Here is a 19575-nt window from a genome sequence, read left to right as displayed (position 1 = left end):
TGCAAGAGCTGACAGTTTAGTGATGTTCCTTTGTATTTGGCTCCACAGTCAAACACAACCCTCAGCTTTCCTTTAGTGGGGTGATGTACTCCGTGATGGGGGATGTACCAGACTTTTCCATTCTCTTGTTCCAGTTGGTCAACGGGTACCACTTCAGCATAGCCCTGAACCAACATATCACCGATAAATGAGGTGTACTCCTCCTTAAACTTATCGTTCCTCTCAAATTTCCTCTTCAAACCTTGGAGGCGCTGTTCAGCAACACAGCGATTATTTGGTAAGACAGGATCTTCTTCTCTGAAAGGTAAGTCAATGCAATAATGTCCATTTTTCAATTCTGCTGTACTACTCACAATCTTCATGAATTTAACGTCCTCTCTTGACATTTCCAATTGCTCCTCTGATGTTTTTTCGTTAAAATCATGGTTATATTGTTTAATGAGCATTTCCTCCAGATGTTCCACAGAAATACGATTGGTTGTAACAACAGAGCAGCCAGTCTTTACTCTATTGCTACCTCCACCTCGAAGCGGTCCATTAATTACCCAGCCAACTCTTGTTCGAACTGCATATGGTCCTTCACCTTGACTGTTAATCAGCTCCCAGGGTTCCGTCACCTTTGCTGCATCTGTTCCAATGAGCAAGTCCACATTTGCATCCACATTATGAAGCTTTATGTTCCTCAAGTAAGACCATTTAGCCACATCCTCTTGTCGTGGAATGTTCAACTTTGACACTGGCATAATCTTTTGAGTTAAAACATTAGGCAACCCAATAAAATCATTAGTATCCATGCCAGACACTTCTAAACCAGACAAAACAGTAGTACTCAGTAGTACTGCGTAGGTCTGAACCACTGTATTACTCCTCTTGCTTTTAACCTGAACTGCAACAATTGAGAAGACAGCATCATCCTCTTCACCGGCCCCTATATGACCGCATGTCTGTTGTCCAGTTGACACACTCAGTGGAAGGCTCACAGACTCCTGTACTTCTTTGAATGATGTACCCTTTCCCTCAATGTGAAGGACTGATGGGTGCTTCAGGTGACACACACTACAATCCAAACAACTCCTACAGTCTTTGCTTGTGTGACCAACTTTTAAGCAACCAAAACAAATTCCATTTTCCTTTATGAAACTTATCTTGTCCCGGTGCATCTTCAACTTAAACCGTGAGCATTTATCCAGAGCATGATTGTTCTGTTGGCAGAATAAACAGCATTTAAGATTACTTTGGGCAGAGGAGGACTTGATCTTATCGTCAATGTAGATCTTATCTCCTTCTTTTACTGAACTGACACTGGTTGCAAAAGTGCTTCCAGTTCTTCTCTGCTTTGCATGACCAGCCTTGGAGGCTTTAATGTAGCTGGTAGGTTGACAATCCTGTATGTTACCAAACAGAGGGTCAGAGACAAATCTTACTTGTTTTTCAACAAAGGTCACAAGGTCAGTGAATACAGCCCTGTCTCCACTTTGCTCCTGCAGATCACATGCAACATTTCTCCATTTTTCCCTTAGCTTATAAGGCAATTTCATCACAATGCTTCTGAGGTTGGATGGCATGTCCAACTCCTTCATATACATAATTTGCTGTGTTAAATTCGAACAACCTCGAAGAAACAGAGAAAATGATTGTAGTGCTTTCACATCCTCTGGCTTAATGAGAGGCCATGTAAGAATCTTGTCCATATAAGCAGAGGCGATTTTGTGCTCATTACCAAAATGTTCTGCAAGAAGGGATTTAGCTCTTTGGTATCCCTGCTGAGGAGGCAGGTGCTGACAACTTTTCACCAGGTCTCTTGGCTGACCCTTGGTGTACTGCTCCAAAAAGTTCAAGCAATCACTCATATTATTAGTCTTTTCTTCTACACAGTTTTCAAAAGCTCTAATAAAAGTTTGAAACTGAAGGGGGTCACCATCAAACACAGGAATATTTCTCATTGGCAAAGCAGATGCTAAATTTTGCTGAACCAACAATGTGGTGATGTCGTTCTGTCGTTGCATAATGCTCACAATATCATTCTGGGTGTTATCATTGCATGCTGGGTTAAGATAGGATTGGCGTCCTATTTGTTGAGCATCATGAACCATTGGTGTCCTTTGTGTTTGGGTGTCACTTGTTGCAAGTCTGGTGTCTGTTTGTTCCACTTTTTTAGGTCTGACAATCAGAGCATGTGACTCAGGGTGAGATTCACTGTGAATATTCTTTATGTTACTGTGTTCTTGAATGAAATGATCAGCGTGAGGATTCAGGCGGCCTGTTCTTGGCTTGTTCCTTTCATAATAGGAGTTCATTCCGTCAGATCCTTTAGAACCACACTTTGAATTCATTTCCAGCACATGAAGTTTAGCATTGGCTGCAGCAAGATCGGTTTCCAGAGCCAACTGTTCCTTTTCCTTCCTTAATTCCTCTTCTTTTGCTTCTAACAAGTGTTTCCTTTTTAATGCGGCCATGCGTTCCATAAGTGCTGCCTTAACAGCTTCTGTTTTTATCCTTGCAGATGAAGTTGAGGATACTCTTGATACTTGAGAGTGTAATCTGGAATTATTCTCCTTTACAAATGAGATGTTAGATGCACTGTCTTCAGGATTAATCCCATCAGAAGTTACACTTTGGTTGTCAGGATGTTCAGCATCGATATCAACTGATGGTACATATGGGTGAGCAGCTTCAGACAACCAGCCCTTTACTTCTTCAGTGAAATCACAGAACATGGTCATTTTTGTAAGAAAATACTTATTTTGTCTTTGAACTTCACTCTCTGGCAAATTCAAATTCAAGAAGGATTCATGCATGTTATTAGCTTCCCCATAACACTTAATGCATTTTCCCAACTGAGATTGCACAGAGTTCACATTATCAGTGGATTCCATCAAGACACGAATTTGTTCCATGTACTTCTTAGCTTGCTTGCATTTCAAAGACCTCTTTTCTTGGCACGTTTTTGCATAAAATGCCAACCCTTTTTCGGTGAACTTGCCGCTTCGTTTTACAGAGTGCGTAGACAGAGCGTCGCTCTTCACTCTTGATGTGCTAGATTGTTGCGACATTGTTTCTTTGTTCTCAAATCCCTTTTAAGTCCAGCTTAACTTTCACTCAATTCATTCACAAGTAGCACGGAGAAACATCGTGTGTTGCGTTGGGACGCTTCAATGACATAGCTTTCTTATGAATGAATGACGTGAATGTCTCTGTCGAGGTATTGCGCAACCGCTACACATCCTCCAAAGTCCCTCAAAATCCTTTAAAACATCCAATATTCAACCTCGTGCAGTGAAACAATGAATCCAACGCTCCAATAGCTAAGCCATCTTCCAATACAGCTTCATAGTAAACATTTTTCACATACCGACTGTTGAACAGCTTTGTGTGATGTCCGTGTGCCACCGTCTTTCCAGGCAACGACGTGGTTTTCAACAACATACTCCACAATCCTCCTTCTTGTAAGTGATCCAAGCTTCCACAAAGTCCATCGACATAAATCTCCACATTAAGGTGGGTTTTTTACTTTTGTAGTGGCGATTTGTCCTCCAATTTAACTCAAACAAGAAATCAAAAGAAGATAAACAAACTCAAAATCAAACGGCCACTGAGGCACTGAAAGATCGAATCTTACGCACGGGCACGGCAAAAGAGTCCAATGTCCAGGCAAGCACATCGTTCATGCGGTTTATTTCCAATAAGCAAGCGTACAAACAAATGTCGTCTGCAGCCTCTCTTACCCTGTATGTATGTGTGTGTGTGTGGTAAAAAACCAACAACCTTTCCCAGTGCCTGCCTGTCCTAAATGTGACCACCATTATATAGGTGCAAACAGGTGCTCAATACTTTCAAAATAAAAGTCCCAAAAAAATACTCAAATTAACCAAAATAATAACATTAATATTCTGTATCTAAATCAATAAAATAATCATGCAAATTATTTAAGGTGAAACAAAATAAAGTAATTAATTATTAAGTTAAATTACAAAACAAGGAAATGGCTCCAACACCATTTATACTGATCTTTAATGTTGTTCTGTCTTGTACCGATAAATAAATTCCCTTATTAATTGGCTGTGGTGTGTGCGGTGACTCCCTTATTTTTGTTGCGATTCAGAAGAGATTGTAACAATTGTTATTAAATTAATATTAGGAACTCGACTCAGCTCAGCAGAATATATTGATTTTTGCCCCTTACTCTGATTTCTCCCCGCATTTAAAACACATCTCTTCTTGTTCTTTGGGCTTATTGAAGTGTGCATATGTGAAGGGCATCCAGACAGAGAGAGCACTGGTGGGAGGACATATATCGCAAACTCTGACTCATTCTTGACCCAAGAAAAAATTAAAACGTGTTTTTATCTTGTGCAGAAATACAGTCCAAATGCTGCATCTGTAACGGCATGAGAGGGTCTGTAAATTTCCTGCTGACATGTTGAAATACTCTGATTAGGATCTTTTTTTAACCTCACTATACCGGGAAATAACCTGACCTAGCCTATTAATAAACACTCCACCTTTGCTAGCAAAATAGAAAAAATATTCTCGTATATAAAATGAAGTAATAAAAAAAGCAAATTAATGAGTAAATAATCAATTTAATAATCAAATAAGAATTAACTGAACAATTACTAGAAATGTTTGCCCAGGATATTATACAATTTGAATGCATACAAAATTTGTGGAAAAATACACATTTTTTCTAGATGTTTCCAACTCTAACTTTGAACCAATTCTGTAGAATATAGATTAATTCTGTAGATAATGAATTTCAATCCTGAACCAAAAATTTTTTTATTCAAAGATCAGTCCGCCACAAAAAAAAACATTAAAATCATGAACTCAGATGTCATTGTTCTTTGCCGAAGTATTTTTTTGCACACAGTGCTACGACAAATCAATCACTCCTTTACGACTGGCTGCCTGCACATTCACTGAACTCGCGGCTGCTGCAACTTGCACTCTCTTCATCGATGTCTTGCCATGTCAACGAAACGAATGAAAATTAGCTTATCAATGCATATCTAAATTCACGCCTACGGTATCTTTGTAGAACTTTAAAAAAAGATGCTGCAGCCAATGAGCAGCCGCTGGGGGCTGGCTGCAGGACGAGGACGACTCAACCTCCACGGACAGTTTTTAATGTTTTATCAGACAATAACTAATATTTTGCTTTAGTATAATTTTTGGGACAATCAGGGCTGGATTCAGGATTCGGGACAACAGCTTAGATTTCGGGACGTCTGGTCACCCTAGGCCCCACGCATATTGCCCTTCCAAACAAAAAGTGTCTTACAAAATTTAAATCAATGTATTGTTTTGTGTAAATGATTAGGCAGGATGATTTTCAGATCATTTTGAAGCAAAAACTCTAGGCGACAACATCCATTAGTCAAAAGTCTTGTGGACACATATTTAGTATGTGTTTTGTGGGCTTATTTCAGAAACTTTAAGTTTTAGTTTTATCAATAACCATGCATAAACAATATTCTATCAAAAATACAAACATGTACATACATGTTGCTCACATATTATGGTAGCCCTGTTTGTGCTAAATAGAGTGTAATGAAAACTTTGCCATTAATATGTTTATAAGCAACTGAAAAAAGCACAAATGTCAGGGCATGTCAAAACATCTCAAGGACCTCAAAAACACCTATACCATATCCAGACCCCAGAGGGTTAAAAAAACGCAACTTGATCCTACAGAATTAGTCAATTACAGGCCGATCTTGAATCTACCTTTTCTGTCAAAGATACTAGAAAAGGCAGTATCCTCACACCTATGTTCCCTTTTAGAAAGAAATGGTATCTGCAAGGGTTTTCAATCAGGATTTAGACCGTATCATAGTATTGAGACAGCTCTCATTAGAGTCACAAATGATTTGCTCTCATCATCCGATCGTGGTTGTATCTCTCTATTAGTGCTACTCGATCTTAGTGCTGCATTTGACACTATCGACCACAACATTCTTTTAAATAGACTCGAAAATTATGTTGAAATTAGTGGAATTGCACTAGCATGGTTCAAATCATACTTATCTGACCGTAATCAGTTTGTAGCAGTAAATGAAGAGATGTCTTATCGATCAAAAGTTCAGTATGGTGTACCACAAGGCTCAGTACTAGGACCACTCTGTACATGCTACCCTTAGGAGATATTAGGAAGCATGGCATTAGTTTTCACTGTTATGCTGATGATACTCAGCTCTATATTTCTTCACGCCCTGACGAAATTTACCAATCCACAAAATTAACGGAATCATAGCTGATATAAAAAACTGGATGACTAGTAATTTCCTACTGCTAAATTCTGAAAAAACAGAGATTCTAATTATTGGGCAAAAAACGTTTTCACGTAATGACCTAGAATACTGTCGAAAACTTGATGGCTGCTCTGTCAAGTCCTCGTCACCGTTAGGAACCTGGGTGTGCTCTTTGATACCAATCTTTCATTTGAAAGTCACGTGTCTAGTATCTGTAAAACCGAATTTTTTCATCTTAAAAATATATCTAAATTACGTCATATGCTCTTAATTAAAAATGCAGTACAAATAGTTTATGCGTTCGTGACATCAAGGCTAGATTATTGTAAACTAATTAAATCTAGACTAAAAACACAGCTCTTTGGCCTAGCATACACATAACACATTATATACTTCTATAATTCAATGTTAGGCTGCATAGTTTAGATCAGCCGGAACCGGGAACACTTCCCATAAATCCTGATGTACTTGGTTCATCATAAGAAGGATGGTGACTACGCTAATATTAGTCTCTCTGTTTATCCCGGGGTTTACCGCAAACCACTGGATCCAGGCCATATCCAGATCTGATGAAGGGCCATCACATGGACACGACAACAACGTATCCCTGAAGTGCCAGCCTCATCAGCACTGTGAAGGCCTCGTGGACACCTCAACAAACTCATCTCCATACCGGCGTGATGACTCCGACCCCCAACCAGAAATGGATAAATATTGTGAAAGTTCTGATCCAATCTGACTTCTGGATCCACGTTTCTTCCTCTTTATTCTATCAGCATGTCTTTTAATAAATGCTTAAAACATTAAGTGTGGTGTTTTTCGTTATAAACAAGTTACAATAACAACTGTAGTGTTTTTCTTTATAAACCATTTTCCTAAAAAACAAGTTACAATAACTATTGCTGTGATTTTCTTTATAAACCAGGGTGGTTGATTACAATACAGAAGTTCTACACACAAAAAATGAATACCTGTAACAGGACAATTGCATATTTTCCACAACAATATATATATTCAGTGGCGAGCGGGGTCTTTTCTAACAGGGTATGCTGGGTGCACATCAGGCGCGGATTTATGGGCGGGCCCACCCAGATTGACAGGTGGCCCACCCAATCAGATTAATAAAAACGAAATTTTTAATTTTAATAATAATAATAATGAATTAAGTTTGGCCATATACGGCCCGCCGAACACTTTATATGATATATGACAAGCCTGAGCGCGTCCATCTCTGGCTCAGCGCCAGCCAACGCGCGAACGCACAATTTGAATCTGGCAGTTATGTCATGTCACTGTACATATTTTGTCCAGACTTTGACACCCTTGCAAGGAGAGGGGACGAGGCTCATTGTTCACATGAACACCGTGTCTTGGAAAGACAAAGACGGGCCCGGTCACATATCGCGTCTTTTGCGCGCTCAAGTTTGTTATTTCAGATGTACTCGCTCATAAAGGAAGCGACGCGGTCGTGAAAGACATGGTCAGGCATCTGATTGACTCGTCAAACGCATGCGTTTCGACTGCCAAGGGACTCGCGATTTGTCATAAAAGGGCGCGTTCTTAACGTGCGCTTTGTGGTCACGGAAAATGCACGTCAGAAACGCGCGTTTTTTGCATCAAAACGTGCGTCCTCGACGTGTGATCTGCTATTTAAATGATATTGTTTCTGTCTGCAGGTGTTTTATGTCTCTGAAGTGTTTTTGTAACAAGAAAAGAAAAACAACTCTCGGTTTCAAGTTCACTGTTTTTTATTTCAGCACCTCGGACAGTCCCTTAATCCCTTCGTTCGATACACTTCTCGCAAATTTTCCAGTTGTAATTCCGGTAACACTTTACAATAAAGTTTCATACATTATTTATTTATTTTAATGCAAAAACCACAAATTTCAGGCACCCGTTTTCCGTGACCACAAATTGCACGTTAAGAACGCGCGCTTTTATGGCAAATCGCGCGTCCCGCATGCTTTATGAATACTTTAGCTTGCCATCAGTGTTGCCAGATGTACGATAATTATCGTATTTGTACGATAATTTTGACCTCTGTACGATGTACGATCAATAATGAAAAAAATCCCATAATGTACTATAATTTCAGAGTTTTCAGTTGTTCGTCCAAACACACATCCTACCGCTTCTCTCTCTGACCCAGAAACATTTTGCAGGCTCACCTGCCTGCACGCAAGCACGTATACACACACACACACAGGCACCACACGTGTCGCCCGGCCCGCACCTCAACACTACTCCATCTAATCCATCCTACATGTTGGGATAAATAGCTGTATTCTTCACGTTTACGTCGTGTACGATAATGTTCTTCCAAATAGATCATTTTGAACTTCTGGTACGATAATTTGACATTTCCAATCTGGCAACACTGCTTGCCATACGCATGTGGTGCAGGCTGCAGCGCGCTCGTTTTTCCAGGTGCGCCTGTATGCCGCGGCGAGATGAAAAACATCTCAACTTTTCAGAGAGTGCCGCAATGTCATTTGACAAAAACCAACCGGTCAGCTCGGTCTTTCCGTATTAACAACTTCGAAAGCTCGGCCGAACAGCTGATCATAGCTGTAGGCTACAGTGCGGCTTTTATTTCTCATCTCCATAAATATAGCCTATTAAACCCTAGATTCAGGCCCACCTCGACTTAATCCAGGCCCACCCATCTGTCACGCTGTGCTTCCGCCACTGGTGCACATATGTCAAAATTGCACCTGGTGTAGATGCGTTGGATGGGTTTCGCGTTCGCATTCTCTGCTTAGTTGCTTACTCATCATGACATAGCAACACAGCTAAAGTTTTATATAATATATTTGGACCCTTAATTGAAAGTAGCCTACATTTACCTGTTGATGCCTTCACTGGCACCCGTAAAAGCAGTTGAGTTGTGTTTGATTTGAGTCAAATGCTATTTAGTTTTGTATCAAATACAATGTGATTTTCGATATCGAGATCTGTCAGCAGCAGCACATTTTTCCTCTTAGGCGAGCGAATCGTGGACAGCTTACCCTGCCCATTAAATTCCCCATATGCCAGCAAACCAATGAGAACGCTTGACAGTGATGACGACACATAACAACAGAGCGTACGCGGCAAACCTGCTGTGGATCCGCGTACCCGGAACTATCAGTGAGTAGCAGACTTGAAGAAAATTACCGTCGTTTGGCACATAAATAAATAACGATGTGTTACATATAATTGCCAACATTTTATCGTGTAAGCTTTATAGTACACCTCAAACAAGGGAATTTACAGTAATTTAATTAGTTTACATTAATTTAATGTTAATTAGCAAGTCCACAGGACCAAGGCTTGGGTATGCAGAGCATTCACAGCTTATATGGACCGCATGCCACTGATATATGAAACAACCAAGAGGCAAAGTCTCTCATACTGAATCATGAAGGTGGACTATCCAAGATAAACCTGGCCACAACTCCCTAAAGCACCTGATATCATACCTAATAATGGTTTAGACTATGATCATAAACTCATGCAGATGGATGTAACTCATGTTTGGAGAGATTCTAGAACTTCAATTAAATTAGAGAATAGTTAGTGGAGTGGTCATATTTATTTTTTTGTTTTGGAGGAATTTAATTTAGGCGATTCTTTTCTCAGATGTGTTAGGGTGTTATGAAGAACCCAAAGCTTTTGTTCTTACAATAGTTCCAGATCAGCAAGCTTCTCTTTACATAGAGGGACTAGGCAGGGGTGCCCACTGTCACAGGTGCTTTTTGCGCTTTCCGACGAAATCAGAACAGATCCTTCAATTTAAGGTTTGCAAACTGATGAGGCATCATAAAATAGCCCTTTATGCAGATGATTTTGCTCATTTTCATTTCAAATCCTGCATCTTCAGGACCATCTCTTCTTGATATTATTAATACTTTCTGTACTCTTAGGGTATAAAATGTCTCTAAAGTCTGAGGCTATGTCTGCTGGTACCATGAAAACAATGCCAAATGGTAGTTAAAGGTCCCGTAGGTAACTTTTGTAACCAGAAATTTGTTAAAACTGTCATTATGTCCTGACAGTAGAATATGAGACAGATAATCTGTGAAAAAATCAAGCTCCTCCCTGTGGTCCTATTGCCATTTGCAGAAATACACCGCTCCCGGTCAGAAACAACCAATCGGAGCCAGGAGGAATGTCTTAGCAGTGTCAATCACGCTCGTGTACGCGCTGATCACCCCTCTCTTGCACAGCGCGAACTGTCGTTCGTGACTCTCCTGTTCGAACTCGTTCATCCAAATGAGCGAATCTTTTTTCGAGTCATTTCGTTCATTCAACGAACGAAATGACTCGGAAAAAAAGATTCGTTCATTTTGAACGAGTCTTTTTCATAGTCATTTCGTTCATTCAACGAACGAAATGACTCGAAAAAAGATTTGTTCATTTTGATGAACAAGTTCGAACAGGATCACGAACGTGCATCACAGAACAGAGCAAGGCGAGCATTTGTGCTTATAAAACTTAAAGTTTTTTATTTATTTTTGGAATGACCGATCGTTTCGCTAGATAATACCCTTATTCATCGTCTGGTACCGTTTAAAGCCCTTTGAAGCTGCACTGAAACTGTCATTTGGTCCTTGAAACGTTTGTGTCCTATTGAAGTCCATATATGGAGAAAAAGCCTGGAATGTTTTCATCAAAAACCTTAATTTCTTTTCAACTGAAGAAAGAAAGACATGGACATCTTGGATGACATGGGGGTGAGTAAATTATCAGCAAAAGTTTTTTTTAAAGTGAACTAATCCTTTAACGTTATCTTACTAGCTATTTATAACTTATAGAAAGAGTGCAACGTTATAAAGTTACATGTATTGCAAAATACATAATATGAGGACCAAGTTTGTAGTATAGTATATACTTGGGTATCTTTGTAAGCCCTGTATTCAAAAATGTATACAAAGACAACTTTAGCTACCCCTTTGCTTAAGCCGAGCACACACTTAACGACTGCAAGGCCGATTATGAATGTAATTTGATACTTAAGACTGATCATGCACAAACTCGCCGAGTCAGACACTGTTGCGTTCAGTCAGTGTTTAAAATCTGCTTCAGTCGTTGAAAAGTCTGTAAGTGTGTTCTGTTCAGTCTTAGAATGTTTTAGCTAGTCGTTAAGTGTGTCCCGACTCCCCAGCATAAGTAAAATTAGAGTAGATTTAAATCGTTGGGATACATTACCGATCTCCTGATAGGCCTCTACCTGGCTCTTATAAAAATTACTATCCACCCTAAGCTCCTGTACCCAATTTAAATGATCCCTATCCTGTTCTCTAAAAAGGTTTTAAAGATGTAAATGGCTGGCTCAGTTCCTTTATCTGGAGCGTGCGCAAACCAAGGCTGCAATTCTCTGCGCTACAACTACCAGGGTCAATGGGAGAACTGGACTTGCTTAATATTAAGCTATACCAGTGGTCTGCACATCTAAGATATGTTTCTGATTGGGTTGCTCTTGATAACTGTTCTACTTGGTTATATCTTGAACAATCATTGTCTAAATTTCCCCTTATGGATTTGATGTTTTTAAAAAAATGTGAACTCGTATTGTAGAATTGTGATAACCCTGCAACTATAAACACACCTAAGGCATGGAGGGCTGTTTGTCATTTCGAGGGAAGAACTAAGTTAACCTCTGCTGTCACACCAATTGTGAACAATCCGAACTTTCCTCCAGGCAGATCTGATGGGAGGTTTAAATTTTGGGTAAACCATTTTCTGGCTTATAGACTTGTTTGATGTGTTTTGATTGTTTGAATGTTTTTAAATTTTGGATAAAGCATTTTTTGACTTATAGACTTGTTTGATGCGTTTTGAGGAGTTGATGCAGTTGCTTAGATTATTAAGGAGAGACACTACAGGGAATAAAAGTGTTTTTTCATGCATCTGTCAATTTTGAGATTTTGGGCTTTTTGACTTTTCATAAAGTGTTATTTCAGACTGGTGGACAGAAAACATCCAAAATACACGTTTAACTGTATCTTTTAGAGTTCTTTACCTATTTGCATCTGTAGATTTCAATTAAAGTATATATAAAGGCAGCTTTCTCAAAATTAGTTTTTCATCCTTCATTGAGCCAGAAATACACCAAACTTTACAGTTTTATTCTTATTTATATTATGGAGATTTTTACAAAGGGGTTTGTTCATACATAATTTTCCTGATTTTATACAACATTTTATTCCTTAAAAATGGCAAAAATTGTATTATTTTTTGGCTGTTGACGGTATTTTCTGATTTATGGAGTGATATATAGAGATATCCAATACCCAATACCCCCTTTGTAAAAAAACTTTGGCTCTAATATATCAAATAAATGAAACCATTTTAAACCTGATTTCATCCAATGTTCTGTGCATTTTTAATTAGACAATGCCTCATTTGCATATTTAAACATACAATTTCAGAAAACTTGTAATACAAAAAATGTTTGCTATTATTAATTTAATCAATCAACTGGTGAAGTATGGTGATATTTATTAGTTTTTTTTTTACCCTATTCACCTCGCCTTAAAGCAGGACCTTTTCCGTTATTTACAGATTAGAAACTGTATTCTGAAAGATACTTCATTATGTAACAGAAGTCTGTCTCCTATAGAAAAAGTACACCTGGAAAAAAAGTCAGTGAATCTGTTATACAAGTATTTTTCTTAATTGAGGGTTGATTATTTTGTTGTGCTTTCTGCTAAAGTTGCAAAATATTCAATAAATATATCGAAAATGAAAGTGATTTTGCATATGCCTGTGATTGTTCCTGAACTGATTTAGATTAAAATGTTCTCGCTCACGCACGCACGCACGCACGCACGCACACACACACATCATAAGCATCTCTTTAATTCAAGTTTAACAACTTCAAAAAATTTAAAGGCGCAACATTTGTATATTAATCAAATTTGATCACATATAGAATTTGTCAGAGAAAAAACAGATATGTAACATTTTACAATAAAAGAGAATACACACAGAGGGAGAAAACAGACAGAAACAAAGAGTTAATAACCCTCAAACACAGATGAGACCCCATAAAGAGATATTCAAATATAATGCATGTTGGTGTTTTTAAGCTAAGCATTATCACTACATAGAAAAGCTGAGATTCTGTAAGATCATGCAAATCTAAGAAGATCCAAACACAAGCAAAGATTCATTTAGTTCAGCTGGTTGATTCTTTTTCTAAATATTCAAAGCTCAACTTACACAATGAGAATGTTGGTGTTTGTTAGCGGAACGTTGGGTGGGTGTGAATTTACTTCTCAAACACACTGCTCTGTTTAGTTGAAGGCAGGTGGATAAGGAAGTCTGTGTGTGTGTGTGTGTGTGTGTGTGTGTGTGTGTGTGTGTGTGTGTGTGTGTGTGTGTGTGTGTGTGTGTGTGTGTGTGTGTGTGTGTGTGTGTGTGTGTGTGTGAGAAAGATTTTTTTTGGACACCAGTGACCCTTATATATTTACTGTGCAGATTCTTGCATATCACAATATTGGGAGTCTCATCTAGCTAACAGTCAGACACACAATTTAAAATGGCATACAAATTAGCACTGACATACTGCATTAGATGGCTGAAACAGGTAAGTGAAGGAGGGAAAAAACAACCACACGTTCATACAAATCACATAGAACTCTTTTCACAGTAAATTATTACATAGTTACACTTGATACAAGGGTCTTATGTCAATTTTTGCATTATTACAGCATCAATTTTAATACCTGTACTGTAAATAGAATCTCTCACTTTTTTCCCCTAAGTACTGAAGCATAAAACAAGTGTACTAACCTGTGCGTGGTTAAACACCATTAAATTCTGAAAGGTAAGCCATGAAACCTGACTGGCAGCTTGTAGACAAATAAAGGGACTTCAGAGTACACATGGTTCAGAATATGTGCTTCATGTGGTGTTTAGAAGTTTCAAGGGGTGTTAGCTCAATGGAAGTCAACAGTTGGAAAATAATCATTTTTTGTTGTTGTTGACAATGTCATTTTTTAACCATCAAACAAAAGCTATCACTTGTGCTTACTCTTACTATGCGATTATTTTTAGAGAAGATTTCCACTTAACCAATACATTGTAATTGTAAATATACTATATTATGATCTATATTCTAGGAGCGACATGTAAAAACTAGCTGTTGTTCAGTGTAACAATCTCTTTTTCCCTAAAGTGTTCTGTCCATGAGACCAGAACTGTTAAGTCTGAAAAATGTAGGGCAGGGAGTATCTTCCGACTATTGGGCTATGGCATCATTCAACTAATTGGGGCAAGTTAAATGTGAGCATGTACATCCACTGTCCTGAGGTAAACCTCACAATGTGCACACATATTCTCTCAGGACAGTAAGCAGGTGAAATCAGTTTGTTGTGCATGGTGTCAAATCTGTTAAAAAGTCACCCGGATAAATGGACATGCTCTCGGCTAAAATATGGTTACATTTTGTTTAAAATTCTTATTTATATTTTAACCTGAACAAATAAGCAAGCTATTTAAGCCTTTACAGTTTTTGAGAGCATGCTTCACTCCAAGTATTTACTAATAGAAACTAACAAGCTAAATACAAACAAAAAGAAACCAACGACTTTCCTTTACCTTCTGTAATAAACCATAAAAAAAAACTTGGATTCAAAACCCCTCTATGTAACAAGACATTTAATTGAAGCAATGATAAAATGTTTTTATCCACTACATTTTGTCCACTACAATGTAAATGTACACTACCTCTCTTCTAAGAAAGCTGTCATTAAAAAAAAATTGACCTATTAATATGAATGACCATTCCAAGCCCTGATTGGCTGACTGCATAGGAACTGATCAGCAGCGACTCTGAGGTTCGATATCAAGGTGATTTCACCAAGTCAAAATTTAAGCCAACACTAGTAGTAATGAGCACAAAAGCAGTACTCTGACTATTTAACCAAACATTTTGCTGTGTTCAAACTGCAAGTCTAGCCACACACTAACAATGAGGAAACAAGCTTGTAGCACCTAAGAAGACTTAATACAGTATCCAAAAACATTTTAAGATAAATACAACTTCAAATAGTACAAATTGTTCTAAGTTATTGCAGAAGCTCACCCACTGACCTAAAAACAATTCACCAAGAGGGTGAGCTCCAAGTGATATGGCAGAACTAAGTGCATTTGTGTAGGTATGTGCTGTATTTGAGATGTGTGTGGGGGGCATATGCAGACATCAGTCGCTTAATTTCAGGCTCTTTCAATTTTTTGAAATACATGTTTTTGAGAACATGTATTGCTTAGTTTAGCTTGTGGTCCATGGGAAATGTAGAAATGCATGATAAAGAGTGACCTCTTTTGGACACAAACAAAGGACAATCAGAATATAAACTGACCTGCAGCCCAGCTGAGCGCTACAGCAAAGCAGATTCAAGCCCTTTAAAAACAACTACAGTCACCAGAATCCTTTGAGACGGATATCTTTAACACTCTTTTTAGTTGTGGAAGCAGGCTTTAGATCCTTGACATGGAGTGATACAGTGTTGGGGTAGATGACAGAGGAAGAATAGTAATGGGGTTGATTGAGAATCGAGTCCTGCACTTATATATAACATTCTAGAGCCTAAACATCTTTCCATTCTACCTGGAGATCATGGAGCTGGACTGTGATTGGCTGGAAGATGTGGTGGCGGCGCTGAGCTGAGAGAAACCACTGTGGCTAGATTCCAGGCTGGTCATTGAGCCCCTGAGATTAGAACAGAGTAAAATAGAATGTAAGAAATTAATAAGCCTAAAGACTGTACATACAATTCTGTAAAAAAAGAAAAAAGTTTTGAAGGGAATGTTTAGGTTTAATTTTTTTTTTTAAAGATACATTCCCTTAATTGATTTTATCTGTTCATGTCCAGTCAAACACCAAGAGCTTAAGCAGGACATGCAGTTAAGAAAGTAGCCAAAAAAAAGAAAATAAGAGAAATATTTTCTCATATTTGACATGAGTTCCAAAGTTATATGTGCTTTAAAAAATATTTATCTCAGAATATGTACAGGGCAAGTAAAAAAACTAATTATAGCAAATATTAAAGTTATCAAAACCTATGTGAGTTTAGAATACAAACACAAAAACAAAAGATGTAAACCTTACAGGCAGAGTATTAAATTAATACACACCCCCAGCTAAATGTGTTTGTTCTGCTCATTTACCAGCTACTACCAGTCCCGAGCAGATATCAAGAATAAGTAATTTCAGCATTTTTCTTAACAAATTGGTACCGGCTATCCTAAGCCCAATCTTTTATTTTATGTGAGCTGCCTGTCACACAATTGCAGTAGGTGGCGGTATGCACCTTCAAGTGAGTTTGCAAACCACCATTAAAAAGAAAAGAGGAAGCTCAAATGTGTGTGACACATCAGAACTAATGAGGTCTGTTCTAGCTCGTCAAACACAATCGACATTCGCTTAGCATTTTGATGCACACATTTGTAACGAATCACTCAAAACAAATGTATTTACTGTTTAATTTTTTATCTCCCGATGCTACAACGCATTGCAATGGGTTGCATCTTGCTTTAGACTTGACAGAGATTGGCATTCTGACACTGCAAGCTTCATTTATCTACACTTTTTTTCTTTGTGTTGCAATTATTCTGCTTATTATTGTAGAATATAAAAGTTATGTTCTGCTTATTGTAGAAAATAGAAGTTTATATTCCATATTCATAATTGTGACCACAGTCTGTTTGTCTACCATTGTAACAGATGTTTACATCAACCAATATATTTATACAGTATTTACTGTATACACAGTGACGTGCGGTCTGGGTAGGCAAACTAGGCACTGCCTACCCTGCCAAAATTCAAAAATAAAAATGTTTATTAAATAATAAACTTGTATTTGTATTTTTACTGTTTATTCTTGTGATTTATATATGCAATATGGGTGTTATTCAAATTGTCTAGACGTTACGATGACAAATGTAGCAGTTACGCATAATCAAATAACAAAATGGTAGAATAAGCAGTGCTTTTACGGTCCATTCATTGCAGACGACAAGCGAAAAACCCATGTTGCGCATGCGCACTTCGATCCTGTATTCTTTAACATGTACGGCAAAAAGCACAACTCTGCTGTGCCTTTGGACGTAAATATGCTATGCCCGTACCCATCTACGTTACATATCAGACATGGACCAATTAAAATCGAGATATTACTGGACATATTTGCGTAGCTAACGTCATTACACCACAGCTAGCCTATGCCTAATCAAATTCAAAGTCAAAATGACAGCACCGGCCGTGATCACAGAGTTAAGAAATTTTTTCAAGCTCGATTTTAATTCAAAATCTGAGTTAATTGCAACAGGGAGGTCTACGCCAGCCTTATGCCTGGCTCACACTACAGGAGTTTTAAAATCCTAACCGAATTTGAAATCTGGTTGCACCACACACTTAAGGAGAATCTTTGCAGATTTTCTTCCCTCAAATCTTAAACATGCTCACACTACAAGATTTGAAAATCATGGCGCATCACACACTACAAAATGTTAATAAGATTATCATGCCAGATATGATTCCACCATGATCACGTGATCTCACGCAACAGATCGGAAGCGGAAAAGTGGATGTAAACTAAATATCTGTCCTTCAGATCAAGTCATATTTGAAAAATATGCCGTGACCAAGGAAAGCGAAATCTTAAAAAAAAAAAAAAATTCATCCTTTTAACATTTAAGGATATTTCTAATGAATGGCGTCATCTCTATGAGGTGACTTGTCAGCTTCAGCGTTGCCTTGCCCATGCGCCGGAATGGGCAGCTGAGCCTTATAAAGTGGAGCTCAAAGTTAAAATTAAATGTTAAAATAATTAACAGCTTGTTTCATTACTTATATATTAGAATGAATCCGAATTTCTTGTTATGACTCACTCAAAGGCAGTATCTTGCCGCCACCTAGTGGCCTAACTGTGTAACTGGACTGAGTGACAGCCTGTCTATAACACGCAGAGACGAGCAATGACGATACTGGTGAAATATCAGCAGAAAGCCTCTCGTTTGGTGAGATTACAGGATCGGAACTAACTGTTATATAACAATGATCTAACAAGCTTGTGTCAGGTTTATGTTCTGTTAGACTATGTGGACCCTTATTTTGACACTGTATCTTCTGTTTACTCCACTTTCTTTTGTTTCGGTTTCATTACTGAACATGTACTAGTCTTCGTGCCTGCCGACAACAGTGTAACACTTTTATTTAGCAATAAATAAATAAATAAAGATAATACCGCATATCCTTTTTTACAGTCTATGTGCATATCACGCTGATGAGTCACTCAAAATTACCTCATTCCTTCACCACGACAGCCCTACTTGTTTCTTATTGGCTATTGTGACAGTACTGACGTAATCACAATCTTGCTCATCCCGATAAATATCAAACATGTTTGATATGATCGGGGCGAGCCCGATTTGTGTGAGAGCAGATCGTGAGGTGCAAGATTCGATCTGTTAACGCCTCACATTACCAGATAATCTGCGCCGAACATCGGAACCGATCGAGGTCCTCGACAAGATATTTTCTCCGATTCTCGGGAGGGGGAAATCGGGCATAAATCGGCCTAAAACTCCTGTAGTGTGAGCCAAGCATTAGATAGACTAGTGCAGCAACTGAAGGCCGTAAAGACGAGTTTTACAAAGTTGTGATCGACGTCTTTACGAGGAAAGAGCGGCGGATGGATTTTATGTAGGCTACAAATAATCTACCGATTGGTGAGTCAAAAACTATTTTGGGCTTAATATTGAATTGATAAATGTGGTTGAATTAATGCAAGCCATTTGCCTTCATATTCAATTGAGCAGTGTGTGATTTTACTTTTGCTGACAGACATAATTGGCCGCTGTGCAAAAAATAAGGATTAAGGCCGTATGTCCACCCAAGTGTTTTTAGCCGGCTGAAAACGCTGGACGCTCTGCTGAAAACGCCTAGCTGTGGGCGCTTGAGAGCGTTTTGGCAGCGCTGCGTTTTTCAGTTGAGACGATTCGTTGCTATGATACAGAATATCCGCAGCACAGTTTACTTGTAACTGATTTCGCAGATAATTTTGTTTCATACTAAAAATTTATTTTTCATCCATTTTGTTCGGTTAGCTCTGCTGGTTGACGTCGTTGTACAGAAAGAATGTTGTGACAGTTGGTCGTGTGGTAATTGTCCCGCCCCTCCTCCACTGTGATTGGACGGCTGTGTAAAAAGTGACAGTGATGAGCGCAGCGTTTTACCCAAAGTTGAACATTTTTCAACTCTCGACGACCAGTAAAAAACGCCGGGCGCTCAGCGCTTGAGCGTTAAATACACGCTCAGCGCCTCGTTACGCTC

At 38.5% G+C, this 19575-nt stretch overlaps 1 protein-coding gene across 4 annotated transcripts in view; it reads right to left on the bottom strand.

Annotated features, from left to right (window-relative positions):
- The window catches only part of LOC143706795 (SEC14-like protein 1), a 213158-nt gene that overhangs the window by 28170 nt on the left and 165413 nt on the right, over positions 1-19575 (bottom strand). For 2 of the 4 annotated variants that reach the window (XM_077199104.1, XM_077199105.1), the window contains exon 17: positions 13079-15951. In XM_077199104.1, the coding sequence (XP_077055219.1) occupies positions 15846-15951 (106 nt within the window). In that variant the 3' untranslated portion in view covers positions 13079-15845. Of the gene's footprint in view, positions 1-13078; positions 15952-19575 lie in introns of those variants that run through there. The other 2 variants (XM_077199107.1, XM_077199106.1) reach the window with 2 other exon arrangements.

The sequence above is a fragment of the Siphateles boraxobius genome, unplaced genomic scaffold (genome assembly GCF_051911475.1).
Source record: "Siphateles boraxobius isolate OS27281-9 unplaced genomic scaffold, OSU_SipBor_1 41, whole genome shotgun sequence".
Lineage (NCBI taxonomy): Eukaryota > Metazoa > Chordata > Actinopteri > Cypriniformes > Leuciscidae > Siphateles > Siphateles boraxobius.
The sequence above is the reverse complement of the archived record's forward strand: the minus strand, read 5'-3'. Positions and strand labels throughout refer to the sequence as shown.